General features: G+C 39.6%; 1 protein-coding gene across 2 annotated transcripts in view; it reads left to right on the forward strand.

Annotated features, from left to right (window-relative positions):
* The window catches only part of WWC3 (WWC family member 3), a 103807-nt gene that overhangs the window by 60435 nt on the left and 23852 nt on the right, over nucleotides 1-19520 (forward strand). For both annotated transcript variants that reach the window (XM_086460457.1, XM_086460393.1), the window contains exons 7-11: nucleotides 443-592; nucleotides 2670-2743; nucleotides 11978-12220; nucleotides 15196-15285; nucleotides 18080-18654. In XM_086460457.1, the coding sequence (XP_086316583.1) occupies nucleotides 443-592; nucleotides 2670-2743; nucleotides 11978-12220; nucleotides 15196-15285; nucleotides 18080-18654 (1132 nt within the window). The remainder of the gene's footprint in view (nucleotides 1-442; nucleotides 593-2669; nucleotides 2744-11977; nucleotides 12221-15195; nucleotides 15286-18079; nucleotides 18655-19520) is intronic.

Below are 19520 nucleotides of genomic sequence, written 5' to 3' on the forward strand. Positions count from 1 at the left end.
TGTCATAAAAATACAATCAATGCAAGGTATTCATCAAGTTGGATGTGATAGCGGTAGTGGCTGAGGAATGTAACCTGTGCAGAAGATGGCAAAAGGGCAGGTGAATCACATTTGTCTTCCCTATCAGCTAACCTGAAAGTCGACAGCTGCTAGGTTTGAAGAACTGTAAGCCATACAAGGCCTAAAACATTCATACGTCTAAACCAGATAATTCAAAATCAGTTGACTGTTAGATGCATCTTCTAAAAGGAGAGGTTTATTTCAAAGCAAAACTTCTGAATGTTAGTAACACTACGATGAATTTTACTTTCTGTAAACAGCTCTTTATAGGCAAGCTACCTGACATTTCTAAAATAGAATTTTTTCTTTGTTTTCTGTTAATAAAAGAATTACAAACCCCAGTTTTTCTTATTTTTATTTTTAAAAATCTCTTCTCCTCTAGAGCCTGGCCAAATTAACAGATGGATTCAGGAATAGCTGTTGTATTACAGATTCCCTGCAGGATCTCCAGCACAATTCTAGTTCGCTCAGTGACTCCTGTTTACCTCAACAACACTGCGATGCTTGTTCTCAGACTGACATCACTGGAGAGGTATGCGTTCCTACGCGAAACGTTTGCTGTAGAAAATAAGCTGCTTTTGTACTACAGCCATACATTGTTATTTCCTGTTTTAATTTAAGAGGTGCTGGCTGTAGCAGAACACAAAATCCAAAGAAGTATCGGTGGCGAGGGAGTTGCGTTTGCTTATTGTTTCCAGAGCGTGTGAGCAGTGCCTGTGAGTGGTGGGCTTTGTGGTTTTGCTGCTTGAGTGTGGCACAGGGACGTAGCGGCGTGCTGGCAGGTCAGAGACAGGTAAAATCAGCTCACAGACTCAGCCAGCCCAGCAGAGCACTTCCCATGTCATCACTTTGGTGACCACAGGTTCACCTCTGAGTAACAGCTCTTGTTGAGGTGTCCGTGGACCTCTTCTCTTCACGTCATCAGCTCTGACTTACTGGTACTCGGAATGATGCAGGAAGGAAGAAAATGCTTTAGCCTGCTTGAAGTTGCAGTAGAGTCCTGATTGTGCAACAGTAAGATGTTAGTATTCTGGTAGTAATGATGGATGTGTATATTTAAAAAAAAAAATCTTGTTTTTATCATGTTTGTCATCATTGTTCATATATGTCAAGGATGTAGAGTAGACCTCTGTTCCTGTCCTCTGTGTGAGACAAGGGAAGTATTTGTTAGAGTTTCAGAGTACCTTTCCTGAAAACTAACAAGGCTTCTGATCTAATCTGTCATACCTTTGTGCTTCAATATGCCTTTAAATATGGTATTTGAGAAGAACATACTAGCATTCCTTGGAAATAGTTCTGTGTGAATGAAATTGTGTATTCCAAATAATAAAAATTTGGCTTGCACTAGTGCTGTAGCAGCCTAGCTGTTCTTCAGCAATAAAACATTTGCTTCTGTGGATGAGATTGACAGCAAAGCAAGACGACAACCTGTTGGTAGTTTTAATACTGTAGTTTGGATGTTACTCCATGTTTGGTTACAAAATTTTATTGAACTATGTAACTTTTTAATTGTAGGTTTTTGTCATCCTGTTTCTCCTCTATTGTCTTCTTTCACTGCTGACTAGTTGCCAAGCTGGATGTCTCCAGAGGGCCTCTACAGAAGAGGCAACCTGTGTTTTTGAGAAGATACGCTCCTAAAGCATCTAAGAAAACTTAGCTAACACTTGGCTGTCTTTCAGTGCGTTAGCTAGACGGTGCCTTTAGGATGTCATTTTTCGGACTGGTGATGGATGTGATTACTGAATTCCGAATTGAATTACTAAAAGGAACATAGCAGTGTTTCCCATTCACAGTATACCTTGAATGCTGTCTAAGACAAACACAGAGTTGTGTTTATCAGGTATAGGTTTTTTGTTAGGGAAATAAAATTAGATAATTATGGTAGTTGTTTTCCTGAATCATTAGTAATGGAATGTGAGTAAAAGAGGTGGATTTTTCACATGTGTGATGATGAAGAGAGCAAAAGCAGGAGTTAGATGAGTAATCCAGAGGTGCAGCAATGCACTTAAACAGGGACTTGGGTTTCTCTGTATGCAGACTTCTGAAGAGGGGAACTGCTGATGCCCTAAGGTGGAGAGAAGTCGCTGTAGAAACTGGACAGTAGGAGTTGTAGCATAAATGTGCGTTCTATGACTGGTTCAAGAATCGGGTGATGTTATTGTAATAGTGTTTAAAACACACTAATGATCTAAGTGCTGGGTAACAAGTCACAGTAGAGGGAATGTAATCTGAATTACTTCTAATTAAACTATCCATAAAATAGCTGTATCAAGTAGTAAAATATTTCAATTAAAATACTCTTTATGTTTTAGGCTTGGATGGAATTGAAAAGCTTTGACCTTTCATCAGTGATCCTATTTGCTAACCCTTGATTTCCAGGTTCATGATTTATTGAGAGGGCTCTTCTGTATTTTTAGCAGTAAACCAGTTTTGTATTTCTAAAGCATAAAATTGATTTTTATTATGTTATTACTTAAAGTATTGAGGGTTTTTTTAGTGAATCCAGTAAGTGAGACTAATTTATTACTGTCTTTTTTGTGAGAGTGTTTTTAAATTCTAATTTTTCCCTTTCTTTTTCTCCCTCTCCTTGCTCTTCAACTCTGCAAAAGTTTGGGTTTGATGACAAAACAAGACTTGTAGACAAAGTGAGACTGAACTGGCAATATGAAGAGGCCAAGAAAAGGTAATAAATACGTTGTTTTTTATTTTCACTCTTATGATTGTGGTTTTCAAAGTAGAACTGGAATCAGCCTCCTAGCTGAAATGTCTTTAGGAAGACTAATTTGCTTACTATTGAGTAGTTCACAGATAATAAAAGCTTAAGTAAACGTAAGACTTTATCACAAGATTATTGTATTTGTTTGCAGAGATAAAACTAAATGTCAGCCCCATTCTACATGTCTATAAACACAAAACTGCAGTCGTTTAATTGAACTGTTTTACATTTTCCCCCTTCTGCTCAAACCTCAATATAAACAGTCTTTAAATTTACACTGACCAGCCTGGTATGTCAGTATATTCGGTGCTTTGCATACCTGTGTTCTAAGTTCAGTGTACTGAACTCGTGAACTCAGTGTGAAGAAAGAATGCAGAACTTCCTGTGAGATAAATGAAGGTGTTCAGAGCTGAACAAAAGGGTACATAAAAATAGATGTTGAGATCGAAAAAATATTTTTGAATTGAATAGATTAATTTCTTCACTAAGTCCTGTAATCTAATTGCTTATCGTAAGTATTTCTTTTGTGGAGGTCAAACTTGCAGTGGGTTTTTTTTGTGGCTTTGTAAAAGTGATCTGTTCTTGTTCAGTACTATTTTAAAAATACTACCTACTAGTATAGTTTAGCAGGTCCTCATTTAACCTCATTGTTTTCAAAATATTTGCAACATATTCAGGACAATAGTGTGGGTATAGGTGATAACTTGAACACAGTAATTTTATGCACTTGTGATGATTTTGTTTAGTGCTGATAGAACATTCTCTTATTAGAACTGACTGACACTTAAAAGATTCTACATAGTTAACTTTGAAAAACCTTAGGTTTTAATTTTTTTTGAAGTTAAGGTCTTTTTTTTTTTCTTTTCAACTTTGTCTATTTTGCCAATTTTTTGGATCTCTCAGAACAAGGGTTAAAAAAAAAGTTTAATACTTTTACCTCCTTTTCTTTTGTTTTTTGGTTTTTTTTTTTTTTTTCTTCCCTTCTCTCTTCATATTATAGTCACTTTTTCTTTGAGGGAAACCGTAATGCTGTCATGTGTCTTGGCAGGGATTGGAAGCTTTATAGGCAATTCACCATTTAGTTGTTTTTGGAAAATTTACCCGCATTTGGATGCAATACAGGCTTAAAAAAAAAAATTAAATTGGTGCAAGCGTGTTAGAGGTACACAGCTCAATCTTCAGGATTTGTAACTGGAATGAAAATCTACATTATAAAATACTGCATGTGAATACCAGTGACTATTACCTAATAAAGCTTAAATAATTGGGGAAAAAAAAAAGGGCAAACCAAAAACCTGTCAGTGTCCTATTTGGTCAGGCTTAACCCTTAGCACTTAATAGTCCAGTGATAATTTAGGGGTTCATTCATTTCAGTTGCTGAAAGAAGGATAGAATTTAGTTTTATACTGCTTAGTTTAGCAGGGCCACTGGTGCTTTGAAGATTGTATTAAATGTAGTTCCGTTTTCTGACTTACCTTTTCTATGTGTTTTTCAAAACAGTTCTCTTGTGTAATATTGCAATGTGGAGTCATGGGATGGTTTGTTTTTTGTTGGCTGGTTGGTTTTTGGTTGGGTTTTTTTTTTAATGTTTTTTATTTAGTAGCAGAAGCATTGCTCTGCTGGAAATGCTGAACATTTGTTTATGTATGGAATGCAGGATTTCTAAACATCAGAAGTGAGCTGGGGTTTGATGTTAATGAAGTGTAGAAAATCTGGGTAACTAACCTTCCAACTAGAGAATACTAATTGCAGTAAGGGTAGTTTTGCTGTCCTGGGATAGCAGCTCTGACAATGGTCTGTTATTTAGCAAAAGCATGTTAGTTGCTTTAAAATAGTAGCCTTATTCTGCCCAGTATGTTGTACGGAAGTAATCAGCTTTCAGCTTTTGAGTGGAACTGCACAAAGCTCATTGCCCCTACCAGTTATCTCTGTGGTTGCATTCTTCATTTATCATGCATTCCTTCCCCTTAGCTTGCTGGCATTTCTGTAGGGCTTTTGTCTCTACTAAATATCTTTGTGTTCGTTCTCCCTTGGCTGGTGAAATATCTACTGTTACTGCACAGGGTGGGTGACGGAATGTGCTGCGATGGATTAAAATCTACAAAGTAGAAAATTAAAATGCTACAATATGTCACAACTGTAAAGCAGTATATTATGACTGCTTGCTTGTCAAACAGGTTGTGGAAACGTATAGCAAATAAGTACAGCAGCCAAACTGTCTTATTTACAAGTTTTAATGGGAGACTTTTAAAATACACCCTAGGAGAAAAGCATGTCCCTTAAAGTATTTCCCTTAAAGGAAAGCAGGGGAAAAGCCACACGAACTGATGGCCAGTGTGTTGTATTTTAGTCACTCTTGTGAAACTAACCAGAAAATCATACAGCTCTAGATACGAGCAGAATATTTGCCTATGTAGTAAAGAAGTTTTTAAAAATAAGAACATGTTCTCTCTATATGATGTCTGAGGAAGGAAATACAGTGTTGGGATTTCTGAATGAACGATATTGACGAATTCAGGAGATGATCCAGTGATAGTAGAAAAGTTGGCTTATACTCCCAAAATACCTCTCTTCCCTCATAAAAGAGTATTCGATTTTAAATCCTCATTCAAAAATCTCTGTAACTACCGAGTGGTTTGGCCTTTGCGTAAATTAAGACATTCACACAGCTTTTTTTCCCCTTCAGCTTCCCACTGGAAGGAAGTTGGATAATTTGCAATTTAATTTTTCCCGTGGGTATTTCAGATGTTGTGAGCTGTGGGTTCTGACATCTTCAGCATGCTGGGGAAGAGGTCGTCCCTCCTGTGTCTGATCCAGGCTCTGGGAGGAGGCATGTAAATTCTACTTTTTAAGTTGCCAGTCATGCTGAAGAGAGGCTCAATCACTTTTCTTCTGCTCTCTTCTCTTCTCTTCTCTTCCCACCCCCCCCACCCCCACCCCCCATTATTTTTAAATAAACTGTACCTTAGTTCCATGAAATGTCTTCTCTCAGATCTGTCAGTGTGGCCTTCCAGAGAAGCAGGAGGGAGGGAGGACGGTCTTTTTGAACAGACAGCCCCAAGCTGCCTGGATAAATACCGTTTTTAGTTTCAGTTGCTATTTCAGTGAGACCACCTCTCATGAAAGCATTTGCACACTGGAAAGTATACCCCTCAAGCACTTTTTCTGAATAGACTGTTTCACAGAAGGAGAAATCAAAAGCAAATTGTTTTTCTTTGATAACTCTTTAAGTTGTGCAGTTCAGTATAATGACTACATGAAGTATATAAGCAAATGATCCAAAATGTGATTTCTACAGTGCCTCATATCCTGTGAAGTGTATTAATCAATAGATGAAAAATGATCCCTCCAATAAGAAGCACCAAAATTTTTAACTGTGTGGGGTTTTTTTTGTGTTTTTAATAATCCAATCTCATGGTAGGTGACTTTAATCAACTAATACATCCAAGTGTCTTCAACCACCTTATCTAATTTTGGTGCAAAACCAGTAATTTCATTATGGCTTCTATACATTTGAGTTCAGAGATTTATTTTTTCAATTCAATTGTTTTTAATCATAAATGCCTGTCAACAGATTTATGATAGCCTTGAAAAAGCCTCCTCTTCGGCTATGATTAATATTTCCACATTCCCTTTAAGAATGTTACTTCTTTCTTTCCAGAATAGTTGCTGAATAGTTACTTTGTTGCAAACTTGTCTCATTACCGAGTTTAGTTTTCAGTTGGGCTTTTAAAAGCACTAGCACAGTGCAATTTGTGCTTGTACTGACAAAATACATGTTGGTTGTGTATTGATAGCAACATTCCAGTACTGATACAATAACAGTCAAGTATCTTCCTGTTAAAATTCATCTTGTGTGGTCAGGTTTCAAGGTATAATTGCCTAATTTCTAGTGAAATTCGGTGGATTTGTATGCTTTATTCTGCTAACTAATCTGAAAATCTGATTTAGGGATGAAGTAATTTGTCTGATATCACATAAATACCTGGCTCAGGCATTTCACTTAAACCTAAATCTCCTGCCGTCAGTTTTTTAAACATAAAACTTTTTCTTTGGTTTATAAAGGGAGCTAAGCCATGCTCTTGTACTGTCTTTAAAGTTTTCATTATATCAGTTTACCTGTGAGTTGGGGAAAATACTAATTCCTCCCCTCCGCTGGTTTTAGCAGGCTTTGCAGTTTTCCTAAATGTGGATACCTAAGTTGATCTGCAAAATGCCAGTGGACTCTAAAGGTTTCATGAGTGTCTTAAGCCAATTTAAGACCTCCTCATTATTGAATCAGGCTGCCAGGAAGGCTGGATATTCTACAGAGCGTACTTGTGTTGTTCGCCAAAGCCACAGTGGCACATACTTGCAGGAACGGCCAAAGTAGACACAGTGGAGAAATTCTGTAAGCATTTGGCCGAGTTCTCCAGCTTCTTGTTCTTTCCGTTTCTTTCTTCCCCTTTCTCCAGCCTTCTCCTCTTTGGGTATAAATCATAATCCACTCTCAAGAGGGTCTGTAAGTATCAGAAATTACTGAGTTCTTACACCCTTCATTATGTGTCTTCAGTACCAAAACCACCTCCTCTGGGTATTGCACGTGGGAGAAGTTCCCTGTTACATGAAGTGTGGCAAAGAACTGGGTCCAATTATAAGCCCATTATAATCCTAAGGAAAAAAGTAATCTGAGCTGATTTGTGTTCACTATCTCTGCCTATTTGTGTGATCTTAGCCACCGTTCTCCAGATCATAACTGGATTTTTTTCTTTATTTTGTCCCCACCAGTCTTCCCATTCCACAGGTACCAAAGGCCTCTGCTGTAGAGTGGTCTGTTATGTCACCCAAAAGTCTAGGCATTAGTAGGCGTGTATTTTTTTTTTTTCCTTAGAAAATTCAACGTTTGAAGAACTTGTTTAAGCTAGAAAGACCAGAGCTTGTAGGTGAGGAAGTGCCAGCTATAGGACACCCATAATTTGTCCCTTTTGTGAGCATGAGTTAGGACCTTTGTATTGCTTCGGAGTATTTCACACCCTGGGACACCTGTCTTGTTCATAATCTGAGTAAATCTTGTCTAAACATGGGGTTAATTCTAAGTCAGACTCTCACAAAAAGTGGCGGTTTTTTACTTTAATCTCACTTCTCGTGCTATATTTTAATAAATAACCTCTTCTAAACTGAAATGTTCTCCACCTCAGCAGTATAATTTCATTAGTGCTGGGTTCAGATAGCGGTCTTGAAAATGAGGTTCTAGATGCTAACAGAATCTTTTAGGTTCACCAAATATTTCCAATGACAGAAGGATTTCCCTATTTTGTCTAGGTGGATCTGCGTAGATATATGATGATTCAGACATGCTGTAAATTCTGAAAATACATGCTTTTCTGCCCCCGAGATGTAGTTTGTGTAGTAAACTACTGGCTGTACTGATCTCCACCCTCATGCCATGTCTACATTATCTTGGGCTAGGCATCGTTCTGGCTACATTAGTATGGCCATTTCAGGGCAAGTTTGCCATTTCGCATCAGTGTTTGCTTAAGATCACCAAGTTAAAACTTTGTCATCCCATCTGTGCCCCTCCTGCTTTTCTGCTTAGCAGGAGCTGTTATATTCATCTCCATTTGAAATTTTTAAATACTGAAATAAGCAGCAAGTCGGGACTGCCTACCTAGGAAACCAGTCATTTGATACCACCTACTCGAGCGTGGAATGCAAGCTCCTCAGCACTTGTTATGCAAGGATGGGAATGGGCAAAATGCCTGGAATGTTGATGGCTCAAAATTAACTGTTTTTTCCCCAGGAACGTGTTAAATTGCTCTATCTGTAGGGACCTCATTATCTGGCATTAGGCCAGATAAAAGTACTCTTTTACAGTGACTACACTCAAGAACTCAAGAAGTAGTATCTTAAAAAATACCCAGTTGGATGGAAAAATGTGTTTGAAAAACAGCGCTTCATAAAGGATCCTAAATATTTTTAAAATTGCAATCTATGTCAAGTCATTGATTTATTTAAGTGGGTATTTAAGGTAGGTGAGTATCTGCATGGAGTCTGAAAACACAAACTAGCTCTTTTTTTTGTAACGTACCAGCAGTGAGAATGGCTGCTGTAGGACAGGTATAAAATCTGGCATGGACAAGCACAATAAAATTGCTTACTTATGCATTTGATGTGTTTGGGAAGAAAAGCTTGTGTTGGGAGAAGACAAATTGCAATTATGGAACATGCTTAAGAAAAATTTTATTATGTTTTTAGCAGAACTGAACATGACTCCTCAGATATTTTTTTCTTAGGTTTGAGTGAGTGAGACCATAAAAGCCTTAGGGATGTTTTCTAGCCAAGGAGATAAATTTAAAAAAAAAAAATTATCACTGGTAGCTTTTTGGAACAATTTACCATACAGAGGGAGTCCTCAGTGGAAAGCAAGCAACAAAATTCCCTGAAAACTTTGATTCATTTGCAGGAAATACAGGTTGCAGAAAACTGGCTTATTGGTGCTGAAGTTCCCTTCCCAACAGATTCCTGCATTATGTAGGTGCTTTTTCTTTACTTAAAGGGAAAGCATAGAGACAAGAAGAGCTAGCTGAAATGCTAAGAGTGAGTGTCAAGGGAATCAAAGTAAATACCTAATCAGATTTTGGAACTCTTCAGTGATATAAATCTTGTCCACAGTAGAACTTTTCCCTTTAAGAACAGCATAATTAAGTTACTGTACGACAACTTCCAACTTTCAAAGCATCATTGTAACAGAAATTGAGGGGGGGAAATGAACTTCAAAGTGTCATACACAAAGGGAGTTATGTGCTCTGAGCAAACTTAAAGAGTCTCAATTAAAACCTCTTGAATTGAGGGTGTTGTTTTTACTCTACAGCTGAGTGGATTCAGTGGGTAACTAGCGCTGAAAGGGGGGATCCCACCTTCCCCTCTTGCCTGCTGGTACTTCTGTCTTCCTTGTTGCCTGTATTAGCATTTATTTGCTCCTATGGTCAGCTTCTTAACCAGCTCACCCTGCATTAGAAAAATAGCTAGCGAAACATTTGTGAGTGTTAAAATGAAGGAGAGGGTCAGTCTTTCAGCTGTCATACAAAACAACCCGGAGATTTCGTCAGACACATTTCATCTTCTTTCATCCACAAGCTGTGTAAGAGCTGATGAACATGGTTACTCAAATACGTTGCCAGGGCTCATCTGATTCACACTTGCTCGCCAAGCTGTGATAACTCAATTGTACCTGAATTCTGTAATTCTGTTGAAGGGACCTTGAGTCCCCATTTGTTTCATTTGGCGCTGAGCACTTGAAAATCAAGCTGTACATACGCCTTCAGGAGTGTTTACTGAATCTTTAACAGTGTAGCAGCCAGGGCAGGGGAGAGGAAGGGTCCTTACTCTGCTTGCTCTTCCTGGCCTTGACGTTTGGTCGATGTGGCAAGGTGTTCTTCAGGAAGCTGCATCTGGAATTAATGCACGATAGCTGAGGCATGAAATATGTAGGCTATACGTATCGATTCACAATGGTGCTTTCAGTAGCTATTGGCAGGAAGTTGGTTATTAATGCAAGGGGGAGGAAATGGTATTGAAGGGCTTGATAAAGTATTCTGCTTTAGACTAAAATGTAACATAATACCCAAGTTCTGTACTTGCTGTAAATGAAACCTAAGGGGGAAGTGAATCTGTTTGACAAAATTCACGGTGAAATTCCTATTCATACATGAATGCAGTCATTGCAAAATTACTTATATTGATACTTTATTTCCCTTCCCCTGATAATAAGATGGCCAAATACTTTCCAGATGTCAGTATGAAATAAATGTTGCATGACGTTTTTCTTTTAGGTGGGGAAAACCTTACCTTTGTCATGTCTATGCCTTTTCTTTGTTCTTAAACACATGTTATCACACCATGGATCTTCTGTGGATTTTCTGTTTGCTTGTTACATGCTTTTACCTTGCTTTGTTTGTTATTTTCTTCCTCACCAGATATTTTGGAAAAAAGAGCACTTAAACTAACTTACCAAAAGAATGAACACATACCCACTCTTACGGATGGCTTTAAATGTGCTTTTATTTATTTATTTATTTATTCAAAGGGTGATAATCTTTTGTGGTGCACTGACCTTTGAATGTTACCGTTTCAAAGTGAAGATGAAACTGAGGTGTACAACTGCATACCTGTTGTACAGTTGTTTATTTTTGAATGTTCAAAAATCGGAAAGCTAGATTTTCTCTTATTTACTTTTCATTTTAACTGTAGCATTCTAAAGTGTCTAAATTGCCTGTTGTAAGACAAGCGTAAATACCTAGCAGTCGGTGTTCTCCCTGTTGTGCTTATATAACCTTTGTTTTTGCCAAAAGAAACACTTGTGAAATTTCTAGCTTTGGGCTTCTTTGTAATATTTATAAGAGTTCAAAATTTGGTTTTAGCCGAACATTTTCTTAAAATGTCAACTGTAGAGTTATTCTTAAAACTGTTGTTTTGTGTAGGGATTCAGCATATTGGGATATAGGAGACTACTTTTGGCTATAAAGCCTACTATAAAAAAAATCACGTTATTTAATTGCTTGATTTGCTGATAGATCCATCTAAAGCCACCTGTATTGTTTAACCAGTAAATCTTTTTTTCAGACCTGTATTTTTGTCTTACTAACAGCTTATTTATTCTTAAATTTTTGTTGTTGATCAGGACTGCCTAGTATTTTCAGCCCCTTGAACCATTCTTCTGCTAGGTGAGACATGAATAGACAGACCTATTGTCACTAGATAAGCATCTCCCCTTTATTCCCGTGAAGCTTCTCACTGTGTTTTTGAAATCACAGGTTAAGTTCTGATAGTGGAAGAATGAGGAATGAAAGGATGTTCAACTTCATCAGCTGTACATACAGCAAACTCAAGAGTTCCTAAATATGAATTGATTTATTACAAAATGAGAAAGCTGTGAAGACAGATATTGTCCACCTGGTAGATAAATGCACTGTAGTTCTTATACAGCTACATGCTTAGGAGCACTTGCAGTTCTTTAGTGTTTTAAAAATACATAAAACAAAGAAATAAACAAAAAAACCCGCTTGCAAAACCAGAAACAGGTAATCCTTCCAAACTCCTCTGAATTTTCTTGTTTCAAAATTCAGAAGGAAAAAAAGTCAGGCTTCACATTTTGGTATTTTCCTCTTAATTGTCTCCAGCTTTCTCTTCTGTGTTTTGAAATATATTTATCCTCTTTTAAAGAGTTTCGAATATACAACAGCAGCTGGCCTTGCTAGACAATGAATCTTGGCCAGGAATGGCTGAAGCGGACAGGGACCGACTTCAGCTCATCAAAGAGAAGGAGGCTCTTCTTCAGGAATTGCAGCTCATCAGTCAGCAGAGACGATCCCCAGAAGACATTGCACGTTTGGAGGAAGAAAAAAGACGCCTGGAGGATGAAATTCAGCGGGCTCGAGCAACGTCTGCTCATGGGGCCACTGAAAGGTTTGGACACTTAAATCTTTTTAAAAATTTATTTATTTATATCTACGGTAAGATCCATATAGGCAGTTTCAAAAGGAAGAACAAGGAATTTCATTGTGTTTAAGAAACACCAACCAAAAAAATGTTACTAGAGTAATTTGCTTTCAAAAAAGGAAAAGATTGCTCCTGACTGCTATTATTTCATTCTGTCTCTCTTCAGGTTTTCTGAAGGAGAGTTAGAGTCATGTTGACTAGTTAGTTCCACTTCCATTCATCTAAAAATCCTGAATAGGAAGAAGAGATCAGAATAGGGTTACAAAAGATGCTTGGAAAAAGTCTGAGTGGTATTGTCTGATAATACAGTCTGAGACCTGACTAACAGTGCCTCGATCGTGAAAGCTTTTTCTGTTATTTTTCAGTGGAGTAATATTTGTTGCCAAACACATCAGGACAAAGATCTTTTGCTATGTTTGGTTTTGCCTTGTAATCATTTAACTTTACTGTTATATTTTTACTACCTTTTGTATAGAATTTTTCCTTTTAATTTTCAGTCTCAGCAGTGGGAGCACATCCCAACTCTGACATTCAGAGAACACAGTAAACAATGTAATTCTTGAAAACTTGATATTTAAGTTATACGTAAAACCAAACAATGTCCAAACCATATTGATGGAGACACTATGCTTATGTCAAAGTTGCTTAGTTTTTCCTGTAGCCGAAGAAATGGACAAAACCTCTTCACCTCTTCTTGTTACCATAGATTGCTTCCAGTGAAAGTGAGAACGTACTTGCTCTTGTTTCCTAGACTTGCTTCTCTTAAATAGTGGTAAAACCCCAGCTTTGACACTTGAGGAAAACTACATCAACCAGCTTTAATGTGATCTCTATAAAGGTTAATATTTACATAATTAAGACAATTTTAAAATATTTGCAAGTGCTTTCCATATGTAAGTTTGCAACATAAGTTGGTTTGGAACCAACCTCAGTTCCTTTGAAAAGGCTTAGTTCGGACAGTAAATTCAGGCAATAAATAGAAAATTCACAGCCAGCCTACAGATCAATGTCATATATTTTGCAATTTTTGCAGTATTTTTACACTGGCTTTCCAGCTTAAACTGACAGAAAAGGGTGTTCACTTTACACTGCAGTATAGTAAGTTTTATTTGTTGTTTTTGGGCTCTTATGTTAGGTAGTGCATACTACCTTGGCAAGAAGGCCAAGCTATTTTTCCATGTAGTTCATGCTGTGGAAACCAACATTCCAGTGTGATACTTGGTATTTCAAATGCTAGCAAAAAGTTAAGTAGAAGTTACAATAATATTGAAGGGCACTCTATTTTTGTATAACAAGTTGGAGGAAAGCTTAACTATTAGTAGCCCTAATTTATTTGTTTGTTTGTTTTAGGCTCAGGAATAACCAAAACCATTCCTGATTCTGCTTTTCTATTTCTGCTTTCTCTTAATAGTGAAATACAAAGAAGTTTCTGCTTTAAATAATTGCAAAACAGTTCTGTTTTGTTACTGAGTTTTAAAGACGCAGATCAGAACTAACTTAAAATTAGTATGATGGAGGTGTTTTTTTTTTGTTGAGGGTTTTTTGGGGTGGGGTTTTTTTTTTTTTGGTGTGAGGTTTTTTGTTGTGTGGGTTTTTTTGTTTATTTTTGTTAAGATTGGCTGGCAGCCTTAGTTGGAGGCACCGCTTGCCCTTTAGTGCAGGTACCTACATTACAGCATTGAGCACTGCCGAGTGTAGGTTCGTAAGTTTGTTTTTTAAAGTAGATGGTGTGGATACCCCTTCTTTCCCCTGCAAGCTTCTGAATCGGTTGATTTTCTTGCATCAATTTGTCTTGTTCTTTTGGTTCCTGTGTGCAGTGCCTTGATCATGGAAGTTTACATAGCTGAGCTGCAGCCTTTCTTGCACCATAACCTGGTCCGGAGGCTACAGGAGCAGGAGAAAAGCTTCAGTGTTGCGCGGCCTTGGGTGCGCAGCCTTCTGCCATATGGTTGCAATGAAGGGAGCCTCCCCAGAGGGCAGTGAGGTTGCTGGAGTGTAGTGCTACAGCCCCTTGCCAGCATATGAATTGATGAAGCTGGAGGCCAAAGAAGTTGAGAGATTTATGATTTTACTGCTAACAAAGACGTATTTTTTTCATATCCTGACCATCCAAAATTTAGTGAAACTAATGCTGCCATTTTGTTTTATCCAGAGGGACTCCCTTTTTGTTGATAATTTTTTTTGTTTGTCCTGCCCTTTAACATGTTGAATTCTAACAGCTGTCTTTGCAGCTGAGGAAGATCTGAAGCCCTCAAATAAGTTTGATCTGCTTCCTCCAAACTGTCTGTCAGAATCCCGATTTCCAGCCAACTTGTGAATGCGGGGCTGGAGCAGTAACTTTTCTGGACATACAAACGTCCAACACAAAACAGATTACCACCCTGATTTTATTTTGGGGTTCAGTGATTGGGCTTGGAAAAACAAGACACCAGGAATACTTATAATTCTGGATTCAGGAAAAGAATAAATGTGGTCTCAATAGATAGAATATATTATTCGAAGTTTTACTAATCTCTAAATACAGAATTTAAGATATCTTATAGGTGTATGAGACTGACAGCATTATAGCTACATTCCATTTGGGTTGTGGCAGTGGTACTGAGTAATTCAGCTGCTTGTTATTTGAATGGGCAAAAAAGTAAGTCACAGCAAGAGATTTTTGTCATAGCTTAGTATTCAAAATGCTGGATCATCTGCTTAAATATAATGATATATAAATGTACTTCAAACACCTGTCTGGGAATTCTGCTGAAGCCTTGGTTCTTGTGTTCTTGCTGGAATTGCGATCGCTGCATATGAGATGCATAAAATAAAATTTTTCATTGAACAGTGAAACTTCTTTTTATATTCCAAATGATATTTTTCTGTGCTTGGAAAGCTCCTAGCACTTCTGGAGCACTACTGTAGTGAAGAAAATAGTAATAATATCTGTTTAATTATAGGATACTGTTACAGGAAAAGAGAAATTGTTTGCTTATGCAACTAGAAGAAGCTACACGTTTAACCTCGTATTTACACTCCCAGTTAAAAAGGTGAGTTATGTAAAACCAGCAGGGTTTGAAGTTTAACTGCAGCAGAAAAGAATATTAATAATCTATAAAGTTTACCTTGTGTATGTGTGCCAAGTAAATTAATTTTTTTACTAAATTTATACAGTTTGGTTTATGGAATGTGATGATTTGGATGGAGTTTTATAAATAGAATCATAGAACCATTAGTTTGGAATAGACTTCTGAGATCATGAAGTCCAACTGTTGACCTAATACCACCATGCCCACTAAACCATGTCCCAAAGTGCCACATCTAGACTTTTTTTTTTTTAACGCCTCCAAGGATGGTGACTCCACCACTTCCCTGGGCAGCCTGTTTCAAACTTTGACCACTCTTTCGGTAAAGAAATTTTTCCTAATGTCCAATCTAAACCTCCTCTGGTGTAACTTGAGGCCATTTCCTCTCATCCTATCACTTGTTACTTGGGAGAAGAGACCAACCCCCACCTCACTACAACCCTCTTTCAGGTGGTTGTGGAGAGCGATAAGGTCTCCCCTCAGCCTCCTCTTCTCCAGACTAAACAACCCCAGTTCCCTCAGCGGCTCCTCATCAGACCTGTTCTCCAGACCCTTCACCAGCTTCGTTGCCCTTCTCTGGACACGCTCCAGCACCTCAGTGTCTTTCTTGTAGTGAGGGGCCCAAAACTGCACACAGTACTTGAGGTGCAGCCTCACCAGTGCTGAGTACAGGGGCACGATCCCTTCCCTACTCCTGCTGGCCATGCTATGTCTGATACAGGCCAGGATGCTGTTGGCCTTCTTGGCCACCTGGGCACACTGCTGGCTCATGTCCAGCCGCCTGTCGACCACCACACCCAGGTCCTTTTCTGCCGGGCAGCTCTCCAGCCACTCACCCCCCACCCTGTAGCGCTGCTTGGGGTTGTTGTGACCCAAGGGCAGGACCCGGCACTTGGCCTTATTGAACCTCATAGCATTGACCTTGGCCCGTCGATCCAGCCTGTCCAGATCCCTCTGCAGAGCCTTCCTGCCCTTGAGCAGATCAACACTCCCACCCAATTTAGTGTCATCTGCAAACTTACTGAGGGATCTCTCAATCCCCTCATCCAGATCATTAATAAAGATGTTAAACAAGACCAGTCCCAATACTGAGCTCTGGGGAATTCCGCTTCTGACCAGCCACCACCTGGATTGAACTCCGTTCACCACCACTCTCTGGGCTCGGCCGTCCAGCCAGTTTTTAACCCAGCTTGGAGCGCCCCTGTCTAGGCCATGAGCCGCCAGCTTTCCTAGGAGAATGCTGTGGGAGACAGTGTCAAAGGCTTTACTAAAGTTAAAGTAGATGACATCCAAAGCCTTCCCCTCATCAACTAGGCGGGTCACCTGGTCATAGAAGGAGATCAGGTTGGTTAAGCAGGACCTGCCCTTCATGAACCCATGCTGGGTGGGCTGAGTCCCTGGGTGTCCTGCACATGCCATGTGAGCACCTTCAAGATGAACCACTCCATAACCTTCCCCAGCACCGAGGTCAGGCTGAAAGGCCTGTAGTTCCCCGGATCCTCCTTCCGGCCCTTCTTGTAGATGGGTGTCACATTGCCAAACCTCCAGTTGTCTGGGACCTCCCCGGTTGACCAGAACTTCTGATAACTGATGGAGAGTGGTTTGGCCAGATCCCTCAGTGCTCTCAGGTGGATCCCATTCGGCCCCATAGATTTGTGGGTGTCCAGGTGGCAAAGCAGGTCTTTAACTGCTTCCTCATGAATTACAGGGGCTTTATCCTGCTCTTGGTCCCCACCTTCCAGCTCAGGGGGCTGATTACCTTGCAGATTGCTTGTCTGACTGTGTATGATAGTATTAATGATGGCTATTTGGGCTGGATTATTATGTGTATTTGGGAATGTTATTTGTTATCTTCTTTTCTTAAAAGAAGATACGTACTTAAAACCTGTTGTAATATCATTACAGTTTTACTAGTATGAAGATAACATTCTTTTAAGTGAGGTTTTAATATTTTCGTACCTTTTCCAAAGGAGGAGTTTTTGATCCCTTGGTGAGATGACAAAATTTTGCCATTTAAATATGAGAATGTGTTAAGACCCACATAGAAGCCCAGAATGTTTTGCATATTCACACTTACAGCTGCCTTTTTAGACACAGCTCCTGGGGATTCCTCAGCTCAACACCATGCCAACATCAAAAGCCCAGTTCCTGCTGTGTCTCACTTCATCTCTCTCTGTCACTTACACTCTTTTCTCCCTAACTGTCTGAGAGTCGCAAAAGGAACTGGAATAGGATTAATCCTGAAGTCTTTTTTTTTTTTATTTTGCACTGGAAAAACCTGTGAGGGTGAGGCTTACACAGCAGTTTGTTAGGACTTTCCAAATCCCTTTGCACTTTTTCTCCCTGATATGTTTATGGTCCATCCTTAACATAAATTCAGGCTGGATCATGGTAATCTACCCTTCCTGGCTTTACATTGAGTCCACTGATCCAGATCCTGCTCTGGCCTCTTTTCTGCCAAATTAGGGCCGCTTACATGTTGGAGGAAAGAGTAGGCTCATCCTGTTGGACCATTTGTCTTCAGGCACTTGGTCTTGATTTGGTTGTCACTTGTGCTGCTCCAGTCATGGTTGTGCTTGAGACCAGGGCAAGAGACACGAGCTAGACCTTAAAATGCCAAATCATCTCTCTGTGTCACTGTACAGAATACATGTAAAATTGCTTGAGTGATCTGGATTGATATTTTTATGCCTGTGCTGGTGTTTCTGATTGTATTTGAGAGGGTCTTGTTTGTTTTCTCTTTCTTGGCCTGCCGTAGTCTGTCGGCTAGCACCCTCACAATGTCCTCTGGCAGCAGCAGGGGATCCCTGGCCTCCAGTCGAGGATCCTTGGCCTCCAGCAGAGGCTCCCTCAGCTCGGTCAGCTTTACAGACATCTATGGCCTTCCACAGTACGACAAATCAGACAGCATTACAGACTACGGGCAGCATTTACGCTTTGACATAATTCCCTTCGAGTCTCTCACAAAGGATGTGCCATATGCTGATCCCATTGGACACTCAAATTTCAATAAGCAGCGGAGGTCTCTGGATACCCCGCAGTCCCTGGCGTCCCTGTCATCACGGTCCTCCTTGTCATCGTTGTCCCCTCCAAGCTCACCTCTGGACACCCCGTTTCTCTCTGCATCTCGAGATTCTCCCTTGGCTCAGATGTCAGAAGGTTTTGAGGAGATGGCAAGCATAGGAGCCCTGGAAATGCTCAGGGCTCAGACCGCAGCCTTGGGTGATGATGATACACAAGGAACAAGCTCATCTCAGGCATCCACTTACCCTGTGGACAATGAAGTGCTGCGAGAAATGGGACCACAGCTGACTGCTGTCCAAACTGGGGGAGGTGAGTTTCTGGATGGTATTATTTTGTCACGTTGTCAAGGAAATGTCATGCAGACCTAAGCATGCTACCACAGTAGAGATTATTACTCAGTTTGGCTTATTTTACTTCCATCAGTTGAAAATTATATAGTAGATGTTAGTGGTTAAAAAACCCAACCAACCAACCAAAAAACCCCCAAACCCCCAAAGTTTAGGTTTAGGGAAAGAGGTGAAAGAGTAGAGAAATCCTTGTAAATAGATCTTAAAGGAGTGGAAGAAAGGAAGTGGAATACAGACTTTCTTTGGACTATAGCGCATCAAGGAATAAATATTTTGGTCTTGAATTGATCAAAAAAAGCATGGTTTAGTTACTTCTGAGGCCCAGTTGTGCCCATGTTGCGATCGTCCTGATAATTTAAAGCAACACAAACACAGGGGAGGTAGGAAAAAAACCCCAACCCACAGCACCCCAAAAAAACCCCAAACACAAAACCAGGCATGAGGTGATGCTGCCAACAGTGCTTGAAGGCTGGCTGACACCATGCTGAATTCATACACACCCCAGACCAGGTTCCCATGTCTAAGTTCAGTGATGGAGCAGAAGCCACGGTGGCATGGCGGTCACAAGTGCGTGATGTGGTGTGCTCATGAGTAGACTGCTTTGTCAGCCAAGGAGAGTCTTTTGTAGGGGATGTGTGAGAGGTTAAGCATCTGCTTGGGGTGATGGTCTCAAGAGAACCTGTGCTCTGTGATTGCAGAGGAGCGATGTGTGCGTTTACCACGGCGCGCACGCTGTTTTCTTTTCCTACTTCACAAGTTGATGGACTTGCTTTAGCTTGCATTAGTGGAAGCTTCTGAGGCACTACAATTGAGAAACATAAATTAGAG

The sequence above is a fragment of the Leptosomus discolor genome, chromosome 1 (genome assembly GCF_034619465.1).
Source record: "Leptosomus discolor isolate bLepDis1 chromosome 1, bLepDis1.hap2, whole genome shotgun sequence".
Taxonomy (NCBI): domain Eukaryota; kingdom Metazoa; phylum Chordata; class Aves; order Leptosomiformes; family Leptosomidae; genus Leptosomus; species Leptosomus discolor.